The 27,971-nt window shown below is 41.6% G+C and overlaps 1 protein-coding gene across 5 annotated transcripts in view; it reads right to left on the bottom strand.

Moving 5' to 3' along the window:
• Nucleotides 1-1,247: 1,247 nt before the first annotated feature.
• PIGX (phosphatidylinositol glycan anchor biosynthesis class X) overlaps nucleotides 1,248-27,971 on the bottom strand; it is a 31,056-nt gene continuing 4,332 nt past the window's right edge. For all 5 annotated transcript variants that reach the window (XM_075861222.1, XM_075861223.1, XM_075861221.1 and 2 more), the window contains exons 3-7: nucleotides 27,759-27,822; nucleotides 22,669-22,810; nucleotides 22,206-22,416; nucleotides 20,373-20,473; nucleotides 1,248-1,455 (exon numbers count right to left, since the gene is read on the bottom strand). In XM_075861222.1, the coding sequence (XP_075717337.1) occupies nucleotides 1,312-1,455; nucleotides 20,373-20,473; nucleotides 22,206-22,416; nucleotides 22,669-22,810; nucleotides 27,759-27,822 (662 nt within the window). In that variant the 3' untranslated portion in view covers nucleotides 1,248-1,311. The remainder of the gene's footprint in view (nucleotides 1,456-20,372; nucleotides 20,474-22,205; nucleotides 22,417-22,668; nucleotides 22,811-27,758; nucleotides 27,823-27,971) is intronic.

The following is a 27,971-nucleotide window of genomic DNA, read 5'->3' as shown; positions in this document are numbered from 1 at the left end:
CGCTTTAAGGTGGATTGCACCGTCGATACCAGAGTGCTGGAAAAATCCGGAGCTATAAGGTCGGCCACTGCTTTAGCCAATAATTTGTAATCCAAAGTTTCTAGCAAGGTAGGAAGTTGCGTGGGAGGAGGCTGAGGCGGCAAGTCAGCGCTGTCCCGTCTCTCCGCTAACGGCGCCATCTTGGGCGGCTGTTCCTCTATAGCGTCGTCCCCCATGTCTTCCAAATCCGGTTTTCTGCTGCTCCTCAGCAAGTAACGCTCCATATAGGTAACGCCAGTCGTTTAGATGTTAGGTCTTCTCCACCCCAGTGTATCTTGAGGAGAGATTTGTAAGAGCAGACAGCTTTGTTAGGTCTGGAGGAGCGGGAGCGATGTTACACGCGTCTTCACATACCAGAGCCGGAAGTGGAGGAGTTTTTATTTCAATAAAAAATTATTTTGTAAGGGTGTATTTACACAGTGCGGTTTAGACACGTTTTTGCGGCGTGACCAAATCCCTCATCGAAAAAGTTGTGGTAAAAAAGCATGCATTTTTCTATGTGCTTTTTGGCCACGTGGGAAAAAACGCACCATGTGTATTCACCCTTAGGGCCCTGTTCACACAGTTTTTTGCAGGCAGAAAAAAAATCTGCCTCAGAATTTCTTCAGGAATTTTGAGGTAAATTTTGAACTACCAGACCCCTCTAGTCTTTATTTCAGGTACACTAACAGCTCGGCGTTACATTGATTTAGTTGTGGAACCAGCGGTATGGGCATTTCTCCGAAGTGTCCCAGAAGCCATTTTTCAACAGGACAATGCCAGGCCGCATGTTGTTCGTGCAACTGTGAGCAGCCTGCGTGGCCTAAATGTGCTACCATGGCCTGCAGCGTCTCCAGACTTGTTTCCCATCGAGCACATCTGGGACGTCATTGGTCGGCAACCAATCTTGATGATTTTCGTGCCCAAGTGCATTCAGCGAGGCATAACATTCCTCAGACAACCATTAATAACCTCATTGATAGCATGTCAAGGCGTGGAAGTGCGTGTATTTCTGCGTGTGGCGCTCATACTCGATACTGAATAAATCAAGATGTTTGGAATATTTTGTTTCCATTTTTTATCACTTGCATATCATTAACATGTCTATCGATCCTGTGATAGCCACAATTCCAAAACTTTTCCTTCTTGGTGTTGCAATTTCAATGTTGAGTAGTGCATATTTTTTTTATTTAAGATATAAAGTATAGTTCAAAACCACCAATTACCTCTTTATGTTACAAAATCGGAGTTTAATCTAGCTGTGAATACAGTACATTTTGGAGAAGTTAAATGCTATCTGGAAACGTTTCTGTGCTTGAACACTGATGTAAGTATCAATCCAGTGCAGAATAGTGTGACTGCTACAGTAACCACACACACTGCTGGTCCATGCTGCATTATGCCCACTGGAACCTGGAGCGCAAGTTTCTCTGCAACCTGTATAGGCGAAACAAATGTCATCAGTCATAGGATCCCAAATTATCAAAAATGCAATTTAAGAAGAGATCTAGATACAAGTCTGAGTATCTCTATTCTGACTAAACCCAATTTTCAATTAAATCCAGTTAAATGGGTTATCTCGGATTCAAAAAAGGGTCTGCTTTTTTTCTTTTCTTCAGGAAACAGTACCACGTGTGTCCATTGGCTGTGTCTGTTATTCAAGTGAATGGGGCTAACCTGCAATACCAGATACAGCCCATGGACAAGAGTGGCGCTGTTTCTGGGGAACAAAAGCAGACCCTTTTTTCTATTGCTGGACCACTTCTTTCATTGATTGAGTAACTAACGGGGCAATAACTTTTTCACGGAGAGCCAGTTGGTATTGGATATCTTTTTTCCTTCAAAATAATAATTTTAAAACTATAATGTGTTTATTTTAGATGTCTGTGTCATATATTAAAGAGAATTGTCACCAAAACATAAAATTGTCCATATATAAGTAAATCAGAAGTTAGAACAGCAGTTTGGCAATAAAAGGGGGTGCCCTGTGATTAACTATTACATTACTCTGTTAGGGGTATTCCCAAAATCTTATTCAAGCCTCATGATCCCAATCACTAAAATAAAGAATATTATCAAATACAATCAACTACCTAAAATTAAATGTTCTCCATCAGTTCACCCCCCCCCCCTAAGTACCCTATGCCATCAGTTTGTTTCTACCTGTTGATATAAGTTACGTCCTCCAGTAGTTCTGTCATGCTTAGGACGAGCATACAGTCTATAGCTGCTTGTCTTCTATAGTTCACATCTTCTTCACTTTGTGCAATGAGACGGCAAAGAGAGGGCGCATGCGCGGTCTTACCCTCTTCATTTGCATAGGACGAGCATGCGCAGTCTATAGCTTCTTGTCTTCTATAGTTCACATCTTCTTCACTTTGTGCAATGAGATGGCAAAGAGACGGCGCATGCGCGGTCTCACCCTCTTCATTTGCATAGGACGAGCATGCGCAGTCTATAGCTTCTTGTCTTCTATAGTTCACATCTTCTTCACTTTGTACAATGAGATGGCAAAGAGACGGCGCATGCGCGGTCCCACCCTCTTTATTTGCATAGGACGAGTATGTGCAGTCTATATCTGCTTGTCTGCTATAGTCCATCTATTTCCTTGCTCTGTGCAGTGAGATGGCGCATGCGCAATCTCGCCGTCTTTACTTGCACAGGACGAGCATGCGCATTGTGCACAGGGTGCCTAGAGGAGACGCAAGGTGCTTGTGAGAAATGTAGTTTCCCACAAGAAAAACACTGTTTACATATGCAGCTCTGCAGGACCACCCCCTTTCCTCCGTGCATACAGACACGTAGGTACCGGAGGTAGAAGTAATAGAACAGCATAGAGTAAGCTTGTTATAGCACATTCATGTATGTTTTTTTAAGTTAGTAGGCTACAGGGCTTTTTGAAAAAACTGGTGATCTTTTGATTCCCTCTCAGAATGTCCACCTAACTGGGGGAATTTATTAGGACTGGCGTTTCAGACACCAGACTTAAAGAGGCTCTGTCACCACATTATAAGTGCCCTATCTCTTACATAATATCATCGGCGCTGTAATGTAGATGACAGCAGTGTTTTTTATTTAGAAAAACGATCATTTTTCACCAAGTTATGGCCTATTTTAGATTTATGCTAATGACTGTCTTAATAGACAACTGGGTCGTGTTTTTACTATTGACCAAGTGGGCGTTGTACAGAGGAGTGTATGACGCCGGCCAATCAGTGACCAATCAGCGTCATACACTTCTCCCCATTCATGTAATCAGCACATAGTGATCCTGCGTTGTGTACTATGTGCAGTCACTTACACACACATTAACATTACTGAAGTGTCTTGACAATAAATAGACATCGCGTCCAACCAGGACAGGATGTCTATTCACAATCCCGACACTTCGGTAACGTTTGTGTGTGACTTACAGCACAGCAAGCTTAATCTCGTGAGATCTCGCTGTAAATGACAGCACAACGTGATCTCGATGTGCTGTGTGAGTAAGTCACACACAAACGTTACCGAAGTGTCGGGATTGTGAATAGACATCCCGTCTTGGCTGGAGGTGATGTCTATTTACTGTCAAGGAACTTCAGTTACGTTAATGTGTGTGTATGTGGCTGCACATAGTGAACAATGCAGGATCACTATGTGCAGAATAAATCAATGGAGAGAAGTGTATGACGCTGATTGGTCACCATCATACGTTTCTCTTTACAATGCCCACTTGGTCAAAAGTAAAACACGCCCAGTTGTCTATTAAGAAAGTCATTAGCATAAAGATAAAATAGGTCATAACTTGGTGAAAATAGATCGTTTTTCTAAATAAAAAACACTGCTGTTATCTACATTACAGTGCCGATCACATTATGTAGGAGATAGGGCACTTATAATGTGGTGACAGAGCCTCTTTAAAGAGAACCTTTCAACTAAGAATAATTTTAAAGAACTAGGCTACAAGCTGAAGGGAAGGACCTCCAAGGTTGTATTCTCAGGAATACTGCCTGTGCCATGCGCATCACAGGAAAGACAGCGGGAGCTTAGGGAGTTAAATGCATGGCTGAAGTCTTGGTGTAGAGGAGAAGGATTTGGGTTCCTAGAGCACTGGGCTGACTTTTCATTGGGGTACAAACTGTATTCTGCAGATGATTTGCACCTAAATGGAAGGGGGTCCGCTGTGCTGGGGGAGAGAATTCTAGCTGGGGTGGCGGAGTATTTAAACTAGGGCTGAGGAGGGAGGTCAATGTAGAAAAAAAAGGGGTAGCCAGGTTAGAGAGGGGTCAGACTATATTGGTGGGGGGAGAAACAGAATGTGGGGAGAGGACTGGACAACAGGATAAGGAGATCCTTTCGTTACAAAACATCAGTGTAAATAAAAAGGACCGATTAATGTCAAATCACATTTCTGATAATAAAAGTGAAAAACTGACAGGCAAGTTAAAGTGTATGTTCACAAATGCCAGAAGTCTAGCAAGTAAAATGGGGGAGCTGGAGGCCTTGATACTGGAAGAAAATATAGATATAGTTGGTGTTGCTGAAACATGGCTGGACTCTTCACATGACTGGGCTGTAAATCTACAGGGTTTTACACTTTTTCGTAAAGACAGGACAAATAGGAAAGGTGGTGGTGTATGTCTGTATGTGAGAAGTGATATGAAGGCGAGTGTGAAAGAGACAATAGTGGGTGAAGACTGTGAGGAGGTTGAAACCTTGTGGGTGGAACTAGAAAGGGAGGTAAACACTGAAAAAATTACTTTTGGTGTAATCTATAGACCCCCCAATATAACTGAGGAGATGGAAGTTCAGCTATATAAACAGATGGAGCGGGCTGCACAGGCGGGTACTGTAGTGATAATGGGAGATTTTAATTTCCGGGACATTAATTGGTGTCATGGTTCGGCTTCAACTGCAAAGGGGAGACATTTCCTCAACCTGTTGCAGGAAAATTTTATGGGCCAGTTTGTGGAAGACCCGACTAGAGGTGAAGCTCTGTTGGATCTGGTCATTTCTAATAATGCAGATCTTGTTGGGAATGTCAATGTTCGTGAAAACCTCGGTAACAGTGATCACAATATAGTTACATTTTACCTATACTGTAAAAAACAAACGCAGGCTGGGAGGGCAAAAACATTTAATTTTAAGAAAGCCAATTTCCCCAGGATGAGGGCTGCAATTCAGGATATGGACTGGGAAGAACTAATGTCAAATAATGGAACAAATGATAAATGGGAGATTTTCAAATCTACTTTGAGTTATTATAGTGCAAAATTTATTCCTACAGGTAATAAGTATAAACGACTCAAATTAAACCCCACATGGCTTACACCTTCTGTGAAAGGGGCAATACATGACAAAAAAAGGGCATTTAAAAAATACAAATCTGAGGGTACAGCTGTAGCCTTTGTAAAATATAAAGAGCTTAATAAAATCTGTAAAAATGTAATAAAATTAGCAAAAATACAAAATGAAAGGCAGGTGGCCAAGGATAGTAAAACAAATCCTAAAAAATTCTTCAAGCATATAAATGCAAAAAAGCCAAGGTCTGAACATGTAGGACCCCTAGATAATGGTAATGGGGAGTTGATCACAGGGGATCAAGAGAAGGCAGAGTTACTAAATGGGTTCTTTAGCTCTGTATATACAACTGAAGAAAGAGCAGCTGATGTAGCCGGTGCCAGTGCTGTTAATATATCGGCTGATATACTGAATTGGATGAATGTAGAGATGGTCCAAGCTAAATAAAATAAAATAAATGTGCACAAGGCTCCGGGACCAGATGGGTTACACCCTAGAATTCTTAAAGAGCTTAGTTCAGTTATTTCTGTCCCCCTTTTCATAATATTCAGAGAATCTCTAGTGACTGGTATAGTGCCAAGGGACTGGCGCAGGGCAAATGTGGTGCCTATTTTCAAAAAGGGCTCTAGGTCTTCCCCGGGTAATTATAGACCAGTAAGCTTAACATCCATCGTGGGGAAAATGTTTGAGGGGCTATTGAGGGACTATATACAGGATTATGTGACAATAAATAGCATTATAAGTGACAGCCAGCATGGTTTTACTAAGGACAGAAGTTGTCAAACTAACCTAATCTGTTTTTATGAAGAGGTAAGCAGAAGTCTAGACAGAGGGGCCGCTGTGGATTTAGTGTTTTTGGACTTTGCAAAGGCATTTGACACTGTCCCCCATAGACGCCTAATGGGTAAATTACGGACTATAGGTTTAGAAAATATAGTTTGTAATTGGATTGAGAATTGGCTCAAGGACCGTATCCAGAGAGTTGTGGTCAATGATTCCTTCTCTGAATGGTCACCGGTTATAAGTGGTGTACCCCAGGGTTCAGTGCTGGGACCACTATTATTCAACTTATTTATTAATGATATAGAGGATGGGATTAATAGCACTATTTCTATTTTTGCAGATGACACCAAGCTATGTAATATAGTTCAGACTATGGAAGATGTTTGTGAATTGCAGGCAGATTTAAACAAACTAAGTGTTTGGGCGTCCACTTGGCAAATGAAGTTTAATGTAGATAAATGTAAAGTTATGCATCTGGGTACCAACAACCTGCATGCATCATATGTCCTAGGGGGAGCTACACTGGCGGATTCACTTGTTGAGAAGGATCTGGGTGTTCTTGTAAATCATAAACTCAATAACAGCATGCAGTGTCAATCAGCTGCTTCAAAGGCCAGCAAGATATTGTCGTGTATTAAAAGAGGCATGGACTCGCGGGACAGAGATGTAATATTGCCACTTTACAAAGCATTAGTGAGGCCCCATCTAGAATATGCAGTTCAGTTCTGGGCTCCAGTTCATAGAAAGGATGCCCTGGAGTTGGAAAAAATACAAAGAAGAGCAACGAAGCTAATAAGGGGCATGGAGAATTTAAGTTATGAGGAAAGATTGAAAGAATTAAACCTATTTAGCCTTGAAAAAAGACGACTAAGGGGGGACATGATTAACTTATATAAATATATTAATGGCACATACAAAAAATATGGTGATATCCTGTTCCTTGTAAAACCCCCTCAAAAAACAAGGGGGCACTCCCTCCGTCTGGAGAAAAAAAGGTTCAAGCTGCAGAGGCGACAAGGCTTCTTTACAGTAAGAACGGTGAATTTATGGAATAGCCTACCGCAGGAGCTGGTCACAGCAGGGACAGTAGATGGCTTTAAAAAAGGGTTAGATAATTTCCTAGAACAAAAAAATATTAGCTCCTATGTGTAGAAATTTTTCCTTCCCTTTTCCCTTCCCTTGGTTGGACTTGATGGACATGTGTCTTTTTTCAGCCGTACTAACTATGTAACTATGTAACTGCCCATACGTGTGCAGCTGAGTGCAGCATGTAATAGGCAGGGTTTCACAAACACTGTCTCACTTTAACCCCTTAACGACCGCCCACCGTCTTTTGACGTCGGGCGGTGCAGGTACTCAGTCTACAGCGACGTCTTTTGGCGTCGCTGTAGTAGAGTGGGTTTAACGGCAGCCTGGTCAAGTCTGCACTAAAAACCGGCTGTATGTAACAGGTCCGGTTCTTAGTGCAGCCATCAGGACCTGCCGATTTCGTCGTAACAGCATGTGGCCGCTGTGACAGCCAATCACAGCGGTCACATGCTGTTACTGTGTACAGAGCCGCCGAGAGTGTCTAAATGACAGCTCCTGCTCTAAGAACGAGCTGTTGCTAGCAGCTCTGTTTTTAGAGCAGTGATCAGGAGCCAATAGTATTGGTTCCTGATCTTTTTTGTGTTCACTATGATATCTAATCATAGTGATCACTACTGTAAAATAAAAGTAAAACATGTATCTGTTTCTCCTCACTCTGTTCTAGCTATGGAGAGAAACAGATACAAGTGTGTCAGTGTCCCCTACACAAAATCACTTGTTCCTCACATAGTTTAAAAAAAATAATTCATTTTTTCAGTATTTTATAGTATATAGTATATACATATATATATAAATATATTTACTGTATATACTAAGAATCGTACTATAAACGACTTTCTTTTTAGGGTACGCTGTTAGACGGCGTGTACGCTGTTAGACGGCGTAGGGTTCTGTTCTGGGCTTAGGTTTACAGTTCGTGTTAGGCGTAGGGTTTAGGTTTAGGTTTGAAAAAAATAAAAAAAAAAGTTTAATTCCTTTAGTGTGATTAGTTGATAAAAAAATTGAAACCGCTAGTTACGTTTATTATTTGCGGTTTAGACTGTATTATCATTATGGCTGCCAAAAGATACAGCGTTGAGGAAGCCTATCAGATGCTATGCTCCGATACGGATTCTGCATCTGAAGTTGAGCTTTTTCTTGAAAGCGACAGCGAAAGTGTCGCTTCAAGGGATTCTACGGATATGAGACCCAGCACCAGTGATATGGGAGACGGCGCAGTTGCCACAACGTCCGTTAAAAGTGCAGCCCCTGATATTGCGCAACCCCACCCAACCAATTTAGTGTGGGAACCCACAAGTCTATTTTCTCCCACCATAAATGACTTTATTGCTACTCCTGGCATAAGTCCCAATGTCAGTAATTTTTCACCACTAAATTATTTTAATATTTTTATTACGGAGCAAGTTTTGGAACATTTTGTGCAGGAAACAAATTTGTATGTCAGGCAGTACATTGCCAATAAGCCTTCGTCACCTTATGCCAGGTTGTGGAATCCCACAAATGCAACGGAAATAAAAAAAATTCTGGGCCTCACCCTTAACCCCTTAAGGACGCAGCCTAGTTTGGGCCTTAAGGCTCAGAGCCCATTTTTTAAATCTGACATATTTCACTTTATGTGGTAATAACGTCGGAATGCTTAAACCTATCCAAGCGATTCCGAGATTGTTTTCTCGTGACACTTTGGGCTTCATGTTCGTGGTAAAATTTGGTCGATATATTCAGTCTTTATTTGAGAAAAATTGCAAAATTTAGAGAAAATTTAGAAAAAATAGCATTTTTCAGAATTTAAATGCATCTGCTTGAAAAACAGACGGTTATACCACCCACAATGGTCACTAGTTCACATTTCCCATATGTCTACTTTAGATTGGCATCGTTTTTTGAACATTATTTTATTTTTCTTGGACGTTACAAGGCTTAGAACATAAACAGCAATTTCTCATATTTTTAAGAAAATTTCAAAAGCCTTTTTTTTAAGGTACCTGTTCAGTTCTGAAGTGGCTTTGAGGGGCCTATGTATTAGAAACCCCCATAAAGCACCCCATTTTAAAAACTAGACCCCTCAAAGTATTCAAAACAGCATTTAGAAAGTTTTTTAACCCTTCAGGCATTTCACAGGAATTAAAGCAAAGTGGAGGTGAAATTTGCAAATTTCGTTTTTATTTCTGAATTTCAATTTTATTCTATTTTTTTTCTGTAACAAAGAAGGTTTTACCAGAGAAACACTACTAAATATGTATTGTCCAGATTCTTCAGTTTTTAGAAATGTCCCACATGTGGCTCTAGTGCGCTCGTGGACTAAAAGACAAGCCCTAGAAGCAAAGAAGCACCTAGTGCATTTTGGTGGTGCTTTTTTATTAGCATATATTTTAGGCAGCATGCCAGGTTTGGAGAGGTGTTGAGGTGCCAAAACAGTAGGAATCCCCCAAAACTGACCCCATTTTGGAAACTGCACCCCTCAAGGAATTAATTTATGGTTATTGTTACCATTTTGACCCCGTAGTTTTTTCACAGCGCGTATTTGAATTGGGCTGTGAAATTAAAAGAATGACAATTTTTCCAATAAGATGTCATTTTTGATCAGAATTTCTTATTTTCACAGGGAACAAAATGCCCCATTTTGTTGCCCAATTTGTCCTGAGTGCGGCAATACCCCATTTGTGGTGATAAACTGCTGTTTGGGCCCATGGGAGGCCTCAGAAGGAAAGGAGCGCTATGTGTTTGTTGGAGTCCAGATTTTGCTGGATTGGTTTTCGGGTGCCATGTCGCATTTGCAGAGCCTCAGAGGTATCAAAGCAATGGAAACCCACCAAAAGTGACCCCATTTTGAAAACAAAACCCCTCAAGGAATTTATTTATGGGTGTTGTGACCATTTAGACCCCACAGTTTTTTCACAGAACTTAATTGAATTGGGCTGTGAATGTAAAAAAAAAAACTTTTTTCCAATAAGATGTAGTTTTGGCTCAAAATGTCTTATTTTCACAACTAATAAAATACCCCATTTTGTTGCCAAATTTGTCCTGAGTGCGGCAATACCCTATTTGTGGCCATAAACTGCCGTTTGGGCCCATGGGAGGTATTAGAAGGAAAGGAGCGCTATGTGTTCTTTGGAGCCCAGATTTTGCTGGATTGGTTTTCGGGTGCCATGTCGCATTTGCAGAGCCCCAAAGGTATCAAAGCAATGGAAACCCACCAGAAGTGACCCCATTTTGGAAACTACAGCCCTCAAGGAATTCATTTATGGGTGTTGTGACCATTTAGACTCCACAGTTTTTTCACAGAATTTATTTGAATTGGGCTGTGAATTCAAAAAAATGTAATTTTTTCCAATAAGATGTAGTTTTGGCTCAAAATTTCTTATTTTCACAAGGAATAAAATACCGCATTTTGTTGCCCAATTTGTCCTGAGTGTGGCAATACCCTATTTGTGGTGATAAACTGCCGTTTGGGCCCATGGGAGGGCTCAGAAGGAAAGGACCACCATGTGGCCTACTGGGAATTTTCTGGTGCTAAGTCGTGTGTGCAGAAGCCCCTGAGGTATCAGTACAGTTGAAACCCCCGAGAAGTGACCCCGTTTTAAAAACGACACCCCTTAAGGAATTCATCTAGAGGTGTAGTGAGCATTTTGACCCCACAGGTATTGTGTAAAAGATAATGTGCAGCAGTTGGTGCAGAGTGAAATTTGCAATTTTCTATACATATATGCCAATTCAGTGTCCGATATATTGTGCCCAGCATGCGCCACCGGAGATATACACCTCATAAACTGTAATGTTGGCTCTCCCGGGTACGGCAATACCCTACATGTGGCTGTTATCAGCTGCCTGGGCACGCAGCAGGGCTCAGAGGGGAAAGATGAGGAGGGGTAAGCTGTGCGAAGTAGATCAGAGCGAGTAAAACTGGGGTAAATTAAAAATAAAGGCATGGATGATAAATTTGAAAACACTCTTTCATACAGAGCTCTGGTTTTTCGGGACACGCGTCACATTGATATATTGTGTCATCCCTTATCCCCCTCTTATAGCAGACTCTGCACCTCTTTTGACTTTTTCCCTTCTTGCCAGTTTGGGGAACTTCCCCTAAAAAGTGTTGCCCTGGTACGATGCCTGTGGCCCCGCTTCCAGAAGTACTGTAAGGCTTCAGGACTTGATCTGACAAGTCCACCCCTCCCATGTACCTATTGTAGTCCAGGATGCAGTCTAGTTTGGGGGTCCCTGTACTGGGTATTGGTGTGGCATCTCCCTGGTCTTGTACTTGACCCACAATATGTTGCTGCTAGATTGTGCCCTGCTCTCACCCCTTCTGAGTGTTTGCCCAAGCAGAGTCGTAGGGAGGCCTCTCAGGTTTCTTCTAGCAGTGCCGCATGCCGCAGGACTTCTGGAAGCGAGGCAGTTGAAGAGTGGGACGCTGGTATAAAAATTATCCAGGTAGAGGTGGTAACCCTGGTCCAGCAGTGGGTGCACCAAATCCCACACAATTTTTGTATTAACTCCCAGTAAGGGGGGGCATTCTGGGGGCTGAGAACTGGTGTCCTTCCCTTCATATATCCTAAATTTGTAGGTATACCCTGATGCACTCTCGCAGCTTATACATCTTCACGCCATACCTTGCCCTCTTACCCGGCAGGTACTCGCGGAATTGAAGCCTCCCTTTCAAATGTACCAGGGATTCATCTATAGAAATACACTTCTCGGGGGTGAATGCTTGGGAAAACCGGGCACTGAAATGGTCTAATAGGGGTCTCCGTTTATACAAACGGTCAAAACTGGGGTCATCTCGGGGTGGGCACGGCTCATTATCAGTATAATGTAAGAAGCGAAGTATTGCCTCATTTTTATTTTATTTTTTAGTTTCCAGCTCAGTTCTGAAGTTGCTTTGAGGGGCCCATATATTAGACACCCTTATCAAACACCCCATTTCAGAAACTAGACCCCTCAAAGTATTCACAACAGCATTTAAAAAGTTTATTAACCCTTTAGGCGTTTCACAGGAATTTAGAGCAAAGTAGAGGTGACATTTAATTAATTTAATTTATTAGGCACCATGTCCGGTTTGAAGAGGTCTTGTGGTGCTAAAACAGTGGAAACCCCCCAAAAGTGACCCCTTTTTGGAAACTAGAGACCTTGAGGAATCCATTGTAGTTTTCTTGGGGTGCATGCGACTTTTTGATCAGTTTTTATTCTAATTTTAGGTGGCGTGGTGACTAAAAAAACAGCAATTTTACTATTGTTTTTTATTCAATTTTTTTTACAGCTTTCACCGTGCGCTATAAATGACATATTCACTTTATTCTGCGGGGCGATACGATTATGGCGATACCAGATGTTTATAGTTTTATTTTATGTCTTATGGCGTTTGCACAATAAAATACATTTTGTAAAATATAATTAATTTTTTGTGTTACCTTATTCTAAGAGCCATAACTGTTTTATTTTTCCATCAGGAAAGTCGTGCGAGGACTTATTTGTTGCGTAACGAACTGTATTTTCCATCAGTACCATTTTTAGGTACATGCGACTTTTTGATCTCTTTTTATTCCATTTTTTGGGAGGTGAAGTGACCAAACAATTGTGATTGTGGTACGGTTTATTATTATTTTCTCTTACGGCGTTCACCGCGCGGGATAAATAACGAAATCATTTTGTAGTTCAGGCCGTTACGGACGCGGCGATACCAATTATGTATAGTTTACTTGTTTATTTATATATTTTTATTAATAATAAAGAACTGATAAGGGAAAAAGGGGGACTTTTACTTTTATTACTTTTAAATCTTTTATTTTCTTATTTTTACACAACTTTTTTTTACTTTTTTACACTTTTTTTACTTTGTCCCACTAGGGGACATGAGGGCAGGAGGCTCTGATCGCTATTCTAATACACTGCACTACATGCGTAGTGCAGTGTATTAGAGCTGTCAGCTGTTCGCTGACAGCAAGCATAGTGGGTCCTGATTTTGTCGGGACCCACTAGGCTTCCGTCGATGGCGTAGCCAGAGTCCATTGTTAGGATTCTGGTTGCCATAGTAGCCATCACGGCCCGCTATCGTGTAGCAGGCCGGCGATGGCAGCTTAACCCCTAAGAAGCCGCGATCGCTATTGAACGCGGCTTCTAAGGGGTTAATCGGCGGGGACCACCGCGATCGGTCCCTGCACACTAAGCTGTGATAGCCTGCTGTCGGAAACAGCAGGTATCACAGCTCAGACACGCGCCGGGATTAAATGGCGCCGTGTTTACTCAGGTCAGTAATAGTACTGACCTGAGCGCGAACGTTCTACTTAGCAGGACGTACTATTACTGACCTGAGCGCGAAGGGGTTAACATGGGAATTATAAAAAAACCCTCTATTAGGTCATATTGGGCATCAAGCCCTATACATGCCACCCCCATTTTTTCTGGCATTATGTCACGCAGCAGGTATGAAATACTTATGCGATTTCTCGACTTTATTGACAACCTACAGACACCCCCTTCCAGCTACAGAAGCCGTGACCGGCTGTATAAATTAAGGCCTTTGCTAAATTTTCTTAATTCCTCCTTTTTAGGAGCATATACCCCTGAACAAAATTTAGCAGTGGATGAATCGCTAATGAATTTCAAAGGGCGTCTCTCATTCCGCCAATTCATACCCTCAAAAAGTGCAAAATACGGAGTAAAGATCTACAAATTATGTGAAAGCACTACTGGCTACACATGTGCATTTAAGATCTACGAGGGTAAAGACAGTGAATTCAATCCACCAGGGTGCCCTCCAAATATTGGTACCACTGGTAAGATTGTGTGGGATTTAATTGGCCCTTTCCTACACAAGGGGTATCATGTATACACGGACAGTTTTTATACCAGTGTGCCATTGTTTAGCGCCCTTCATTGTGCCAACACCGGAATCTGTGGCACAATACGCAGAATCGCAATGGTTTCCCACGTCAACTTGTGGATAAAAAACTACCAAAGGGGGAGTCATGCACTTTTCAAATTGAGAAGATGCTGGCTTTAAAATTTCGTGACCGCAAGGATGTCTATATGATCAGCATTATCCATACAAATGCAACAGCAACTGTTAGAGAACGTGGGGCCTCTGCAGATAGACAAAAGCCTGTGTGTGTCATCAACTATAATAAATTCATGGGTGGGGTAGATTTGTGCGACCAGATGTTACAACCTTATCTGGTTAAAAGGAAAACCAGAACGTGGTATAAGAAAGTGGCAATATACCTCATCCAGGTTGCAATGCACAATGCATTTGTCCTGTACAAAAAATCAGCGGGCAGGGCGACATTCTTTGAATTTCAGGAGAAAGTGATTGAAGATCTCCTATTTCAATCTGCAGACCAGAGAGTAGTCCATGAGTCAGAGGATGTGTTGAAAAACAGTTTTTACACCCCATCCCTTCAACACCTAACCAAAAATACCCCAAAAAACGGTGTCGGGTCTGCAGCAAACGAGGACAGCGAAGTGAGTCACAATATTATTGTTCCGCTTGTCCTTCCAACCCTGGTCTATGCATAAGTCCCTGTTTTGAAATCTATCATACCGTCGCACATTACTAATTTTCTTTTGTGAGCTATAAAAGTAAAAATGCAGGATTTATTTAGGATTTTATTTTTCTGTACACCTCCTTTTTTTTTTTTTTAGGGAAGCAGCTTCGCTTTATATTTAGGAGATGCCAAAATTTAGGGTTCTTTTAGAGATTTCTTTCTTTTAATCACTTTTTTTGGGAGGGAGGGAAATATACTTTTCTAGACTGAGTCATTTTGGGATATAACCCAGTTATAGAAAGTGGAATAAGGCCTTGAAATTCATTCAAGATAAAATTGTGCCCTGAAAGCTTTTTATTTCCTTTTCCGTTATGACTATGTCCTGCCATAAATAGCTGTTACTGACTGGGGATACGGCATAATTTTTTCTTTTTATTCTGAGGATTTCTAATAAGCGAACTGTTCCTTATCAATACACTATGGGCTTTATTACAGTTTTGTTCGGGTTTTTGGTGGACCTCTTACACCCGACAATACTTCTAGAAATAGCGACATTAATTTGGGGAGTAGTGGTCCTTTACTGTATCTATACATACGGTGTGGGACACTGCCCCTTTATATATTCTACAGGTGATTGGTTGTTTTGTGCACATGGCGGTTCCTACCTTGCCGGGCAGGGGCTTGTTATGGTGTACCGCGTCACTTAGCACATTCGTCCCTTATATAGGGATTGATGGAGCTAAAGAGACGTTGTATGACCAGTCACTTTGAATAATAAAGTCATTACAGCCCTACAAATTTTCTTTCATCCTGTGAACATGCTCTAGTTTTCCACATAGCTGGATACATTCTTCCTCCTTTTTTTGGGGATATATTGCCTTTTTCCGCCAACAGTTTAATACATTTTCCCCACTCTATCTTACTATATATCAGAGCGGGTTGATATACATAATGTCTATGGACTGACATGATTTCAGGACAGCTGCTTTCTTAGCACGACATAGTCATAGGGTGTAGAAACTGTTAGGGACATATATTTCTCAATCTAGAAAAGTAGAATCCTCCCATTTTCAAAGCAAAATGTGTGTCCTGAAAGCCTCCGGGTGCTCCCTTCCTTTTGGGTCCTGCCGTGTGTCCAGGAAACACATTAGGGCCACAATGGGGATATTTTTGAACACAGGAGAAACAGGGTGATACATTTTCTGGTGCATTTCCTTATTCTCATGTCCTCTGTACAAGAAATCTGACCTTAAAATGACACATTTGTGAAAAAAAGTGAAATAACATTTTCTTTCCACCTGCTTTGCATTACTTCCTGCGAAAACTGTGGGGTCAAAATACTTAGTACACACCTAGATGAATACCTTAGTTTTCAAAATGGGGTCATTTATTGGGAGTTTCTATCTTTTTGCCAGCTCAGTGCCTCTATAAATGTGTAATGGGACCTGAAACATTTTCAAGCAAAACGTGTGTCCTGAAAGTCTTCGGGTGCTCCCTCCCTTTCGGGCCCTGCCGTGTGTCCAGGCAACGCATTAGGGCCACAATGGGGGCATTTTTGAAAACAGGAGAAACAGGGTGATAGATTTTGGGGTGTGTTTCTTCATTCTCATGGTCACTTTACAAAGAAATCGGTCTTCAAAGTGATACTTTTATATAAAAAGTGTTTTTGTTTTTTTATTTCACCTGCTATGCATTAAATTTAGCAAAAAACTGTGGGGTCAAAATACTCAGTACACCCCTAGATAAATACCTTAAAGAGGCTCTGTCACCAGATTTTGCAGCCCCTATCTGCTATTGCAGCAGATAGGCGCTGCAATGTAGATTACAGTAACGTTTTTATTTTTAAAAAACGAGCATTTTTGGCCAAGTTATGACCATTTTCGTATTTATGCAAATGAGGATTGCAAAAGTACAACTGGGCGTGTTGAAAAGTAAAAGTACAACTGGGCGTGTATTATGTGCGTACATCGGGGCGTGTTTACTACTTTTACTAGCTGGGCGTTGTGTATAGAAGTGTCATCCACCTCTCTTCACAACGCCCAGCTTCTGGCAGTGCAGACACAGCCGTGTTCTCCAGAGATCACGCTGTGACGTCACTCACAGGTCCTGCATCGTGTCGGCACCAGAGGCTACAGATGATTCTGCAGCAGCATCGGCGTTTGCAGGTAAGTCGATGTAGCTACTTACCTGCAAATGCTGATGCTGCTGCAGAATTAACTGTAGCCTCTGGTGCCGACACGATGCAGGACCTGTGAGTGACGTCACAGATCTGCACTGCCAGAAGCTGGGCGTTCTGAAGAGAAGTGGATGATACTTCTCATCAGAACGCCCAGCTAGTAAAAGTAGTAAACACGCCCCGATGTACGCACATAATACACGCCCAGTTGTACTTTTACTTTTCAACACGCCCAGTTGTACTTTTGCAAGCCTCATTTGCATAAATACGAAAATGGTCATAACTTGGCCAAAAATGCTCGTTTTTTAAAAATAAAAACGTTACTGTAATCTACATTGCAGCGCCTATCTGCTGCAATAGCAGATAGGGGCTGCAAAATCTGGTGACAGAGCCTCTTTAAGGGGTCTAGTTTTCTAAATGGGGTCGTTTATGGGGAGTTTCTTTTGTTCTGGTAGTTCAAAACCTCTCCAAATGTACAGTGGGGCCTAAAACATTTTCAAGCAAAATATGAGACCTGAAAGCCTCCGGTTGCTCCCTTCCTTTCGGGCCCTGCCATGTGTCCAGGCAACGCATTAGGGTCACAATGGGGGCATTTTTGAAAACAGGAGAAACAGGGTGATAGATTTTGGGGTGTGTTTCTTCATTCTCATGGTCACTTTACAAAGAAATCGATCTTCAAAGTGATACTTTTATATAAAAAGTGTTTTGTTTTTTTTATTTCACCTGCTATGCATTAAATTTAGCAAAAAACTGTGGGGTCAAAATACTTACAACACCCCTTAATAAATACCCTAAGGGGTGTAGTTTTCAAAATGGTGTCACTTGTGGGGGTTTCCACCATTCTGACACCTATGAGCCTCTGAAAACCTGGCTTGGTGCAGGAAAACAAAATGTACTTCAAAATGTATAAAATTCTTACTAAACTTGTAAGTCTTCTAAATTGCTCAAAAAATTTTTTTATTTTTTTTTCAAAAGTGCTGCCAAAATAGAGTAAAGCAATGGAAATATATATTTAATAAAAAAAATTGTACAGTATGTGTGTACATATGTCACATATTGCAGTTAAAAATAGGGAAAAATGATAATTTTTACAAAATTTCTTCCATTTTTCTATTTTTTAATTTATTTCCGCAAATCGTATGAGTCTACTTTTACCACTAAAATAAAGTACAACATGTGACGAAAAAACAATGTCAGAATTACTTGGATATTCAAAACTTTCGCAGAGTTATTCTCTGATAAAGTCAGACATACCAGATTTAACAAATCTGGCTTGGTCATTAAGGTCTTTTCAGGCCAGGTCATCAAGGGGTTAAATAATTTTTCTAACTTCCTCCGTTATTTATTATCTATTCGGCGCCGATATGTAAATAAGCCCCTGAACTGTCAATGGGGTATTTCTATCTAACTAAATGGCAAGAGGGCGTGATTGATGTCTTTGCTCTGACACTGTCCAATCAGCTATGGACAGTGTCAGGGCGGCTTGCGCTGTGTTCCCTCCTATGAGAACACACACAGACTGATGTTTCTGCAGAGAGCGCTCTCTGTCTGTGTGTGTTCTCGTGGGAGGGAACACAGCGCATGCCGCCCTGACACTGTCCATAGCTGATTGGACAGTGTCAGAGCGAAGATATCACACCCCTTTGCTATTTAGTTAGATAGAAACGCCCCATTGACAGTTCAGGGGCTTACTTACATATCGGGCGCCGAATATAACGGCACCAATATGTAAATAACGGAGGAAGTTAGAAAAATTATTTCAAGTGAGACAGGGTTTGTGAAACCCTGCCTATTACATGCTGCACTCAGCTGCACGTGTATGGGCAGGTGAAAGGTTCTCTTTAATCTACAGCACGCTTGGAGTAAGATGCGCCTAATTTATTAAGAAGTGTGTGCTTTTTTTTTATAAATTAGGCACATTTCTGGCCACCCATGTGCCAGAAAGTCAAATATGCGCCTCTTAGCTGGCATACATTTACTCTATCATTTTCGCCAGTTTCTGGCATAAATTATAGCAAATTTGTAGGGGCGTGGATGGCTCCACCACTTTCTTCTCACCCTGTTCAGCTATTATTGTCAAGTAGAACCGTCTAGGAGTAACAACAGCTCAGCCACTCAACAGGGCTGAGAGCTGAGGCACGTAGCGAATAAAAATCACCTATCCTCTCTTACATGACACAATACAACGTTCCAAACTGTCCCTTGAAGTAATATTGGCACAAGAACTGTGCGTCAGGCACTTCATGAAATGGGTTTTTATGGTCAAGCATCTGAACACAAGCCTAAGATCACCATGCACACTGCTAAGCACCGGCTAGAGTGGTGTAAAGCCTGTCGCCACTGGACTCTGGAGAAGTGGAAACCTGTTCTCTGGAGTGATGAATCAATGTCTGGCAGTCTGATGGATGAATCAGATGCCTGGAAAACGCTACCTACCGTAATGCATAGTGCCTACTGTAAAATTTGGTAACTATGGGGTAGCTTTTTAGAGATTGGGCTACGCTCCTTATTTCTTATTGAAGGGAAATCTTGATGCTCCAGCATTCCAAGACGCAGAGCTTTCACCTCAACCCCATGAAATGCCTTACCTCACAAATGCTCTTGACTGAATGGGCACTAATTCCCACAGACACACTCCAAAATCTTGCAAGCATCTTCGCAGATCAAAAACTTTATTTATTCATGCCAAACCTGTGCATACAGAAAGGCAACGTTTTGGCCCCATACAACTGGGCCTTCCTCAAGCCTGTATTTGCCGATAGCCTATTTGGCATCGCTATGCACGGAAAAATGAGAGGATTCATTTTTGGGATAAATATTATTGATTAAACCTCCTACCCTATAAGGGCTCGTCCACACGTAACGGAATTGCCGCATTTTTTTCGGCAGGTAAAAACGCAGAAGTATACAGTAGCAGCATAGTGGATAAGATTTAACAAATCTCATCCACAAGCTGCGTAAGATTTCCGAGCCGAAATTGACCTGTGGTGCGTATTTTTCGGACTGCAGCATGTCAATTCCTGCTACGGAAAGTGTGCAGAATTACTGCGTTTTTCAGAGATGTCTCCATCTCCTAACATTGGGAAACCAAAGCAATTTCATTTTTAAAAACCGCAGGAAATTGTGCATTTTTACCGCAGCAGAAAGCCTTTGACTTTCAACGGAATTGCTGCAGAAAGTTTCTGCAGGAATTCTGTTGTGTGTGGACAAGCCCTAACAGAACCTTAGAAAATAATTATCCTTTTTCCCGTTTCTGAAAATTTTTCCCTGCTAAAAAGAACATTTGTGGTAGATTTAGAAAATAAAATCACTTTTATAAAGCAGCATTCCAAAATGTAATATTCTGATCTCGTAGTCAAAGCCCAAACACTCCTCTTCATGTATGCACATTCATCACAGACAGACCTAGACTTTACTTACTGCTGCTAACACTACAAATTAAGAATTTCTTATTTTCTAGGGATTTATTCGTGTCAATTGTTATTTCAGAAATATTATAGATCACTCAAAACAAGAGGATATTAGGACACCCAAAGATTAGCACACACCTCAGTGTAAGGTATAGCCATCCACTGGCATTTTATTTCATCAGTAGGTCCACAAGGAGCTTCAATTGAAGGATAATCCAAGCAGCTTCTCAAAGGAAAGTCTATGCATGAGATTAAAAAATGTGCAAAATAAATAAATGAGACATTAGATGGAAAAACAAAATCATTAAAGGGGTTGTCCATTACTGGACAACTGATGACCTATCCACTGGATAGGTCATCAGTATATCATAGGTGTGGATCCGACACCCGGTCCCTGAACCGATCAGCCGCTCCGGTGTCCTGCGTGCACCGGATGTTATGGCACATTATGCAATGTATGGAGCCGGAATTAGCTCTGTACATTGCATAGTTGCCGTACTGCAGAACTGCTATTCACTTAAATAGGAGCAGAGCTGCAGTACTGCAGCTCGGCCGCTATTCCGTGGCCGAAGCCAACTGCTTATGGCATATACGTCTGGTGCAAGGAGGCAGCCGCAACGGCTTAAAGGTGCACAGTCCGGGTGTCACACAGATGATATACTGATGACCTATCCGGTGGATAGGTCATCAGTTGTCCGGTAGTGGACAACCACTTTAAGAACAACAAAGTCATGAGTTATGTGTATGGAGCTTGTGTTGTTACCTGACCCGGTTCACGGACTCACAAAAACAATTATGTGCTGGAGGTAAATATCTATGTTATTCCCATTGTACAGAAAACAACTAGGAACTGCAAAAATAGGTAAGATCTCTTAGGCTATGTTCACACGGAGTATTTTGGGGGAGGAATATCTGCCTCAAAATTCCGTTTGGAACTTTGAGGCAGATATTCCTCTCCCTGCGCGCCGATTTTCGCGGCAATTATCGCGCCGTTTTTCGCCCGCGGCCATTGAGCGCCGCGGGCATAAAACAGCGAGAAATACGCTTTCTCATTGACTTCAATGGGAGGTCAGAGGCGGAAGCGCCCGGAGATAGGGCATGTCGCTTTTTTGTCCCACGAGGCAGTTTTACTGCTCGCGGGAAAAAGACGCCGACGCCTCCCATTGAAATCAATGGGAGGCGTTCTCGGGCCGTTTTTGCCGAGTTTTGCGACGCGGTTTCCGCGTCAAAAAACTCGGCAAAATACCCCGTGTGAACATAGCCTTAGTGTTCCCTTTGAAAAAAATAAATAAAAGCAAATACTTAATGTTAGGCTGGTTCCACGTGACAATAACGCTGGCATATTTTTGCGCCCATAATATGGACGCAAATCCTGGCCTGACCGGGGGTCTAAAGGTCCTAACTAACAGTATCAAAGAACTGTATTATGCTCGTGTTAAACCGGATTTTAAAAAAGCTAAAGAAAAAAAAATCCTAGCAACACTTAGCATTGTGATCCTGTTCAGACCCATATTACAATACAAAGGGTTAAAAAAAAAAAAAAAAAAAAAAGCCACTGGCTCGGCGGAAGTTGACCGTAGCCAAAATATCCCCCGTTGCTTTTTCTGCAATGGAGAACAAGTACAACTAGCCCCACCCCAGGTTCAGTAAGTGAATGGCCCATTTCTCTGCCCGATTTCTACAAGAAAGTTGTCTTTTCTTTTTTTTTAATTCTTTCTATTCTCTTTTTATTCTCAAAGGAGCATTTCTTTGTTTCTAGTTGTAAGTTCTGTTATTTTATTGAAAACTCACTGAATCTTTTACATGTGGTTTCTACCTTGACTATTTTATCCTCTTGAAATTACAGTATAGGAAAAACGACAGGGATAGAGAACATGGGGTAAAACACTGCATGTAGCCAGGCCATTGAATGTGAGCCTACGTGTTATAAAGCGGTTTTGTCAGTCTAAGAGTCTACAGTAATGTATATACCTTTGCTGCAGTGAAGGAGAAGTTGAGGCTTGTGTAGAACAATGGACACTTCACTGCCTTGTGCCGTTGGGCGGTGGTATCTAGCATGGATTGGCACTGAGGAGATGAAGCAATGATCACATGACTGGTCTGGCCTTGTATACACCAGCGCATTCGATGCTATGGACTGATACTCTGGGGCTTCTAAATCCACTGAAGTCAGCAAAACGACCTTAATAAAGAGACAGAAATTCACAATATTTATTTTTTATGATTTTATTCCCCATCAGTACTGACCTATATAAGCCAGCGTTTCTGATGTTAAAGTGGGCTGCCTCAGGAAGGACATGGGTATATGCCACCAATGCCCAACTGTTTGGGGTCCGACGGTTGTGCCCCCGCCAATCGCTAGAACAAAGTGGCAGCGGTGCTAGATGTCAGCTACAGATGTCATTGACAACAAGGCTGTGTGATAGGATCTTACCTCTGTTAGATTGTGCTGTCTTAGAGAAGAAAGTTGATAGGGATCCAGAAATAGCCCAGATGGGATAGTCTCCAGGAGCAATAAGCTGCAGCTGTCTACCTGCTCTGCAGAGCTGTGTATCTTCACCCTGGTTACCAACTCCCTAAAATAAAAAATCATCTCTATGTTAATTATATTTCAAGCAGAGCTGTAAATTGAATTCCTGGGCCCCGATGCAAAATCTGCAACAAGGGCCCGAACTTTACATGTACTTTATAGTGCTGGTATCCGGGGCAATGGACTATGGTTATATGACACAGGCCTCCTTAAAGAAACAACTTTTCAACTGGGAATATGAAGAACACGGGTAGATTGTAGATGGGAATGAGAGCAGAGATGTATGATGGGGCTGCATGGTGGAGAGCTTTCTCGACTGGGAGAAAAGTTTTACATTTAATTCTGCACTAAACATGTAACCAGTGTATTAAATGACAGAGAGCAGAATCCTTAGTATAACCACTAGACAGAGAGATCACCTGGCTGCTACGTTCATGGGGGATTGAAGAAGAGTCAGTCTGTTACAGTAGTCTCGGAGAGAAATGATTAGGCCCTGGATTAGTGTTTTAGCAGTGTCAGTGGTGAGGTAGGGATGGGTATGAGGGGTGTTTTTTATGTGAAGGTGACAGGATTTGGCAATGGATTGAAGGTGAGAAAGAAAGGACAGATCAGAGTCAAGTATAACTCCGAAACATAGTGAGGATGGCGGTGTTACATAGATGAAGAAGGTGATGGAGGAAGCAGTAGAAGCTCCGTTTGTGAAATATAGAGTTGACATAACTGCAGAGTCAGATGGCTGAAACTTACTAGTGTTTTTTAGGATAGAATGAGAAGTGTTCTGGGAAGACGTACTGTATATAGTTGGGTGTCATCAGCATAAAGATGGTTCTGGACATATGTTCTCCTAGCTGCTAAAATAACCATAGCTCACTCTTGGAAAAAACATACAGTCGCTGAAGTCAAGTCAAGAATGGATCATATGTTTATTAATGAAAAGCTTTTTCATTTTACTTTGGGAAACTTTGGCGCCGCTGGATCAGATATGCCTATCTGAACCACCTTGATTACTGAATTGTAACCATCTCCTTGATCTCTGACCGCACCTACACCTGCCCTTCCCTTTCTCCCCCTCTTTAAAAAAAAATCTTCTTTTCATTGGTTATATGTTACATAGTTACATAGTTAGTACGGCTGAAAAAAGACACATGTCCATCAAGTTCAACCAAGGGAAGGGAAAAGGGAAGGAAAAATTTCTACACATAGGAGCTAATATTTTTTAGTTCCTGGAAATTATCTAAGCCTTTTTTAAAGCCATCTACTCTCCCTGCTGTGACAGCTCCTGCGGTGACTATTCCATAGATTCACAGTTCTCACAGTAAAGAAGGCTTGTCGCCTCTGCAGGTTGAACCTTTTTTTCTCCAGACGGAGGGAGTGCCCCCTTGTTTTTTTAGGGGGTTTTACATGGATTTTACCATATTTTTTGTATGTGCCATTCATATATTTATATAAGTTAATCATGTCCCCCCTTAGTCGTCTTTTTTCAAGGATAAATAGGTTTAATTCTTTTAATCTTTCCTCATAACTTAGATTCTCCATGCCCCTTATTAGCTTCGTTGCTCTTCTTTGTATTTTTTCCAACTCCAGGGCATCCTTTCTATGAACTGGAGCCCAGAACTGAACTGCATATTCTAGACGAGGCCTCACTAACGCTTTGTAAAGTGGTAATATTACATCCCTGTCCCGTGAGTCCATGCCTCTTTTAATACACGACAATATCCTGCTGGCCTTTGAAGCAGCTGATTGACATTGCATGCTGTTATTTAGTTTATGATTTACAAGAACACCCAGATCCTTCTCAACAAGTGAATCCCCCAGTGTAGCTCCCCCTAGGACATATGATGCTGCAGGTTGTTGGTACCCAGATGCATAACTTTACATGTATCTACATTTAAACTTAATTTGCCAACTGGATGCCCAATCACTTAGTGTGTTAAAATCAGCTTGTAATTTACAAACATCTTCCATAGACTGAACTATATTACATAGCTTGGTGTCATCTGCAAAAATAGAAATAGTGCTATTAATCCCATCCTCTATATCATTAATAAATAAGTTGAATAATAGTGGTCCCAGCACTGAACCCTGGGGTACACCACTTATTACCGGTGACCATTCAGAGAAGGAATAATTTACCACAGCTCTCTGGATACGGTCCTTGAGCCAATTCTCCATCCAATTACAAACTATACTTTCTAAACCTATAGTCCTTAATTTACCCATTAGACGTCTATGGGGGACAGTGTCAAATGCCTTTACAAAGTCCAAAAACACTATATCCACAGCGGCCCCTCTGTCTAGGCTTCTGCTCACCTCTTCATAACAACAGATCATGTTGGTTTGACAACTTCTGTCCTTAGTAAAACCGTGCTGGCTGTCACTTGTAATAATATTTTTTTGTCACATAATCATGTGCATAGTCCCTCAATCGCTTCCTTTGATAAACTATGTTTCGACTGAGACTGTGATACTGGTTTGCGGCTCTTTGTTGTATCATACAATGCTCTCCTTGTTACTATGTATTTACCCAATGCATACACTGTTTGCATTGTTCTTATTTATTTTCTTGTTGTAAAAACTCCAATAAAACTTATTGAAGAGAAAGATGGCTCTGGAAACCAAACCTGATAATAGCCTACCCAACTGAAATTATGTAGAGAGGAAACAGGAGGGGGTCAATACTGAGTCCTGGGGAACCCTGACAGAAAGAGGAAGTAGAGGCAGCAAAAGACACACTGAAACTGCGCTCAGAGATATAGCAGGAAAACCAGGATAGGACAATGGATGATCTACTATGTCAAATGTGGAAGATAGATCTAGAAGGATTAATAGGGAGTAATGACCATTGGATTTGGCTGACAAGAGATCATTAGATACTTTGGTTGACGCAATTTCACTGGAATGTAAAGTTCGGACGCCAGATTGTGAGGGGTCCATCAGAGAATTAAGCTGGCCATACACATAAGATTATGAATAGCCAGAAGTCGGCCAATCAAACGTTTGTCAGATCCTTCATACGAACGATCCCACCAGCAACATGCCGGACTAAACTGGCAGATTAAGAACTTAATTTGAAAAAAAAATACAATGAGCTTGCATAAAGTGGATAATCTGTGACGCAATAGGGCGACCATGACATACACATCAAGATTCAGCCGACGGGAGCCTGGCATTGGCCATCGCGTAAATTTTAAAAAAAATGGACGGCCGAAATGGTAAGAATAGCAAATTTTGGCTATCTTTTATCTTATGTGTATGGCCAGTTTTAGTAGAGAGGTTATTGACCAGACGAGTATACACCAGACGTGCTAGAAGTTGAGAAGCAAAGGGGAGGTGTTAAACATGGCGACAGTTAGCAGGGGTGGAGGGGTAAAGAGTGGGCTTCTTGAAAATTGTGGTCAACCACCATACTGTAAGTGAACATTACCAACATACTGAGACTTAATACAGTGCTGATTTAGTGTGTCATGAGAAAACAATCTCAGAATCGCTTGGGTAGGTTTAAGCATTCCGGCGTTATTACCACATAAAGTGAAATATGTCAGATTTGAAAAATGGGCTCTGAGCCTTAAGGCTAAAACAAGGCTGCGTCCTTAAGGGGTTAAATTTAGACCCCAATATTAAATTAGACTCTAGACCATACCTAAATTCAGACAAGACCCCCTAAATTAATTCAGACCCCTTACCAGATCCCAAAATTAATTCAGTCCCCAGAGCAGACCCTTAATTTTATTCAGACCCCATACTTGACCACTAAATTAATTAATACCCCATAGGAAAGCCCCTGAATTAATTCAGATGTCATACCAGGCCCCTAAATTAATTGCGACCTAAGATGCCAAAATGATAACAGTCCCCAGACAAGACTTCATAAATTAATTCAGACACCAGACCAAACCCCCTAAATTAATTCAGACCCAAGGCCAAACTACAAAATATAATCAGACCCCAGACTAAATTAAATCATACCCTAGACCAGCCCCCAACATTAATTCAGATCCCCAGACGAGACTCCTAAATTAAATCAGTCCCCGACCAGATCCTTAAATGAAATCATACCCTAAACCAGACCTCAAAATACGGCCCTGGGTACAATAGACAAAATCAGCACTTTGCAACTTTTGTGTACAATCTCTTCATCCCCTTGTGAACGTCTAACGAGCAAGTTCCTCTCTCCTTCCATTTCATTGTCAGTAAATCTTACATTGGTTCCCTTTTTGACATTTTGTCTTTTGTCTCCCCAGATTGTAAACTGCTGCAGAAAATATTGAATTTAAACAAAGGTTTGGGAAAACAAAAAAAAGTTTCCCCATACTAAAACAGGAAAAAAAAAATTGTAAATAACATTGTAAAGGATCTGCCAGGCACAGCTTCTGTGTCAACGCCCATAGGTAATCAGTCTGCACCTGCTCCTAAGTCTGAGAGAGTGACACGATCTTCCACCACTCAGGATGGCAAGCTTAGGAGTGGGAGAGCCTATCACGGCCTGGCCAGACGGAGCTAGCTCCCGCCCTCTGTCTATTTATACCTGCCTTTCCTGTTCCTCCTTGCTTGTGATTCTTCTCGTTTGGTTTCCTTGCCCTGCTGCAGCTTCTTGAACTATTTGACCCTGCTTCATATTGACCCTGGCTTACTGACTACTCTCCTGCTCTGCGTTTGGTACCTCGTACACTCCTGGTTTGACTCGGCTTGTTCACTACTCTCCTGCTCAGCGTTTGGTACCTCGTACACTCCTGGTTTGACTCGGCTCGTTCACCACTCTTGTTGCTCACGGTGTTGCCGTGGGCAACTTCCCCATTTCCCCGGCTTCTTTGCTCCCTTGTCGGTTTGTCTGTCGTGCACTTATTGAGCGTAGGGACCGTCGCCCAGTTGTACCCCGTCGCCTAGGGCGGGTCGTTGCAAGTAGGCAGGGATTGAGTGGCGGGTAGATTAGGGCTCACTTGTCTGTTTCCCTACCCCCATCATTACAAACATTGAATAAAATTCACAAAATGTACCTGTGAAATCCATTTTTCAAGATATCCCTCCTAACAGTTAGTATGGGACAGAAAGTTTCTGCAGCTGAAAAGAAACATTTTAGAACATTAGCTGAAACATACTAGAAGTTTTGTACCAATAAAAATAATAAGAATCTAGACGCTCACTATAATTTAGAGTAGAAACAACAATCGGAATAAGATTCAACCAACACTTGATCCCGTGAAGACGGA

Source organism: Rhinoderma darwinii, chromosome 4, assembly GCF_050947455.1.
Source record: "Rhinoderma darwinii isolate aRhiDar2 chromosome 4, aRhiDar2.hap1, whole genome shotgun sequence".
Lineage (NCBI taxonomy): Eukaryota > Metazoa > Chordata > Amphibia > Anura > Rhinodermatidae > Rhinoderma > Rhinoderma darwinii.
Note: the sequence above shows the minus strand (reverse complement) of the source record. Positions and strands in the feature narration are given on the sequence as shown.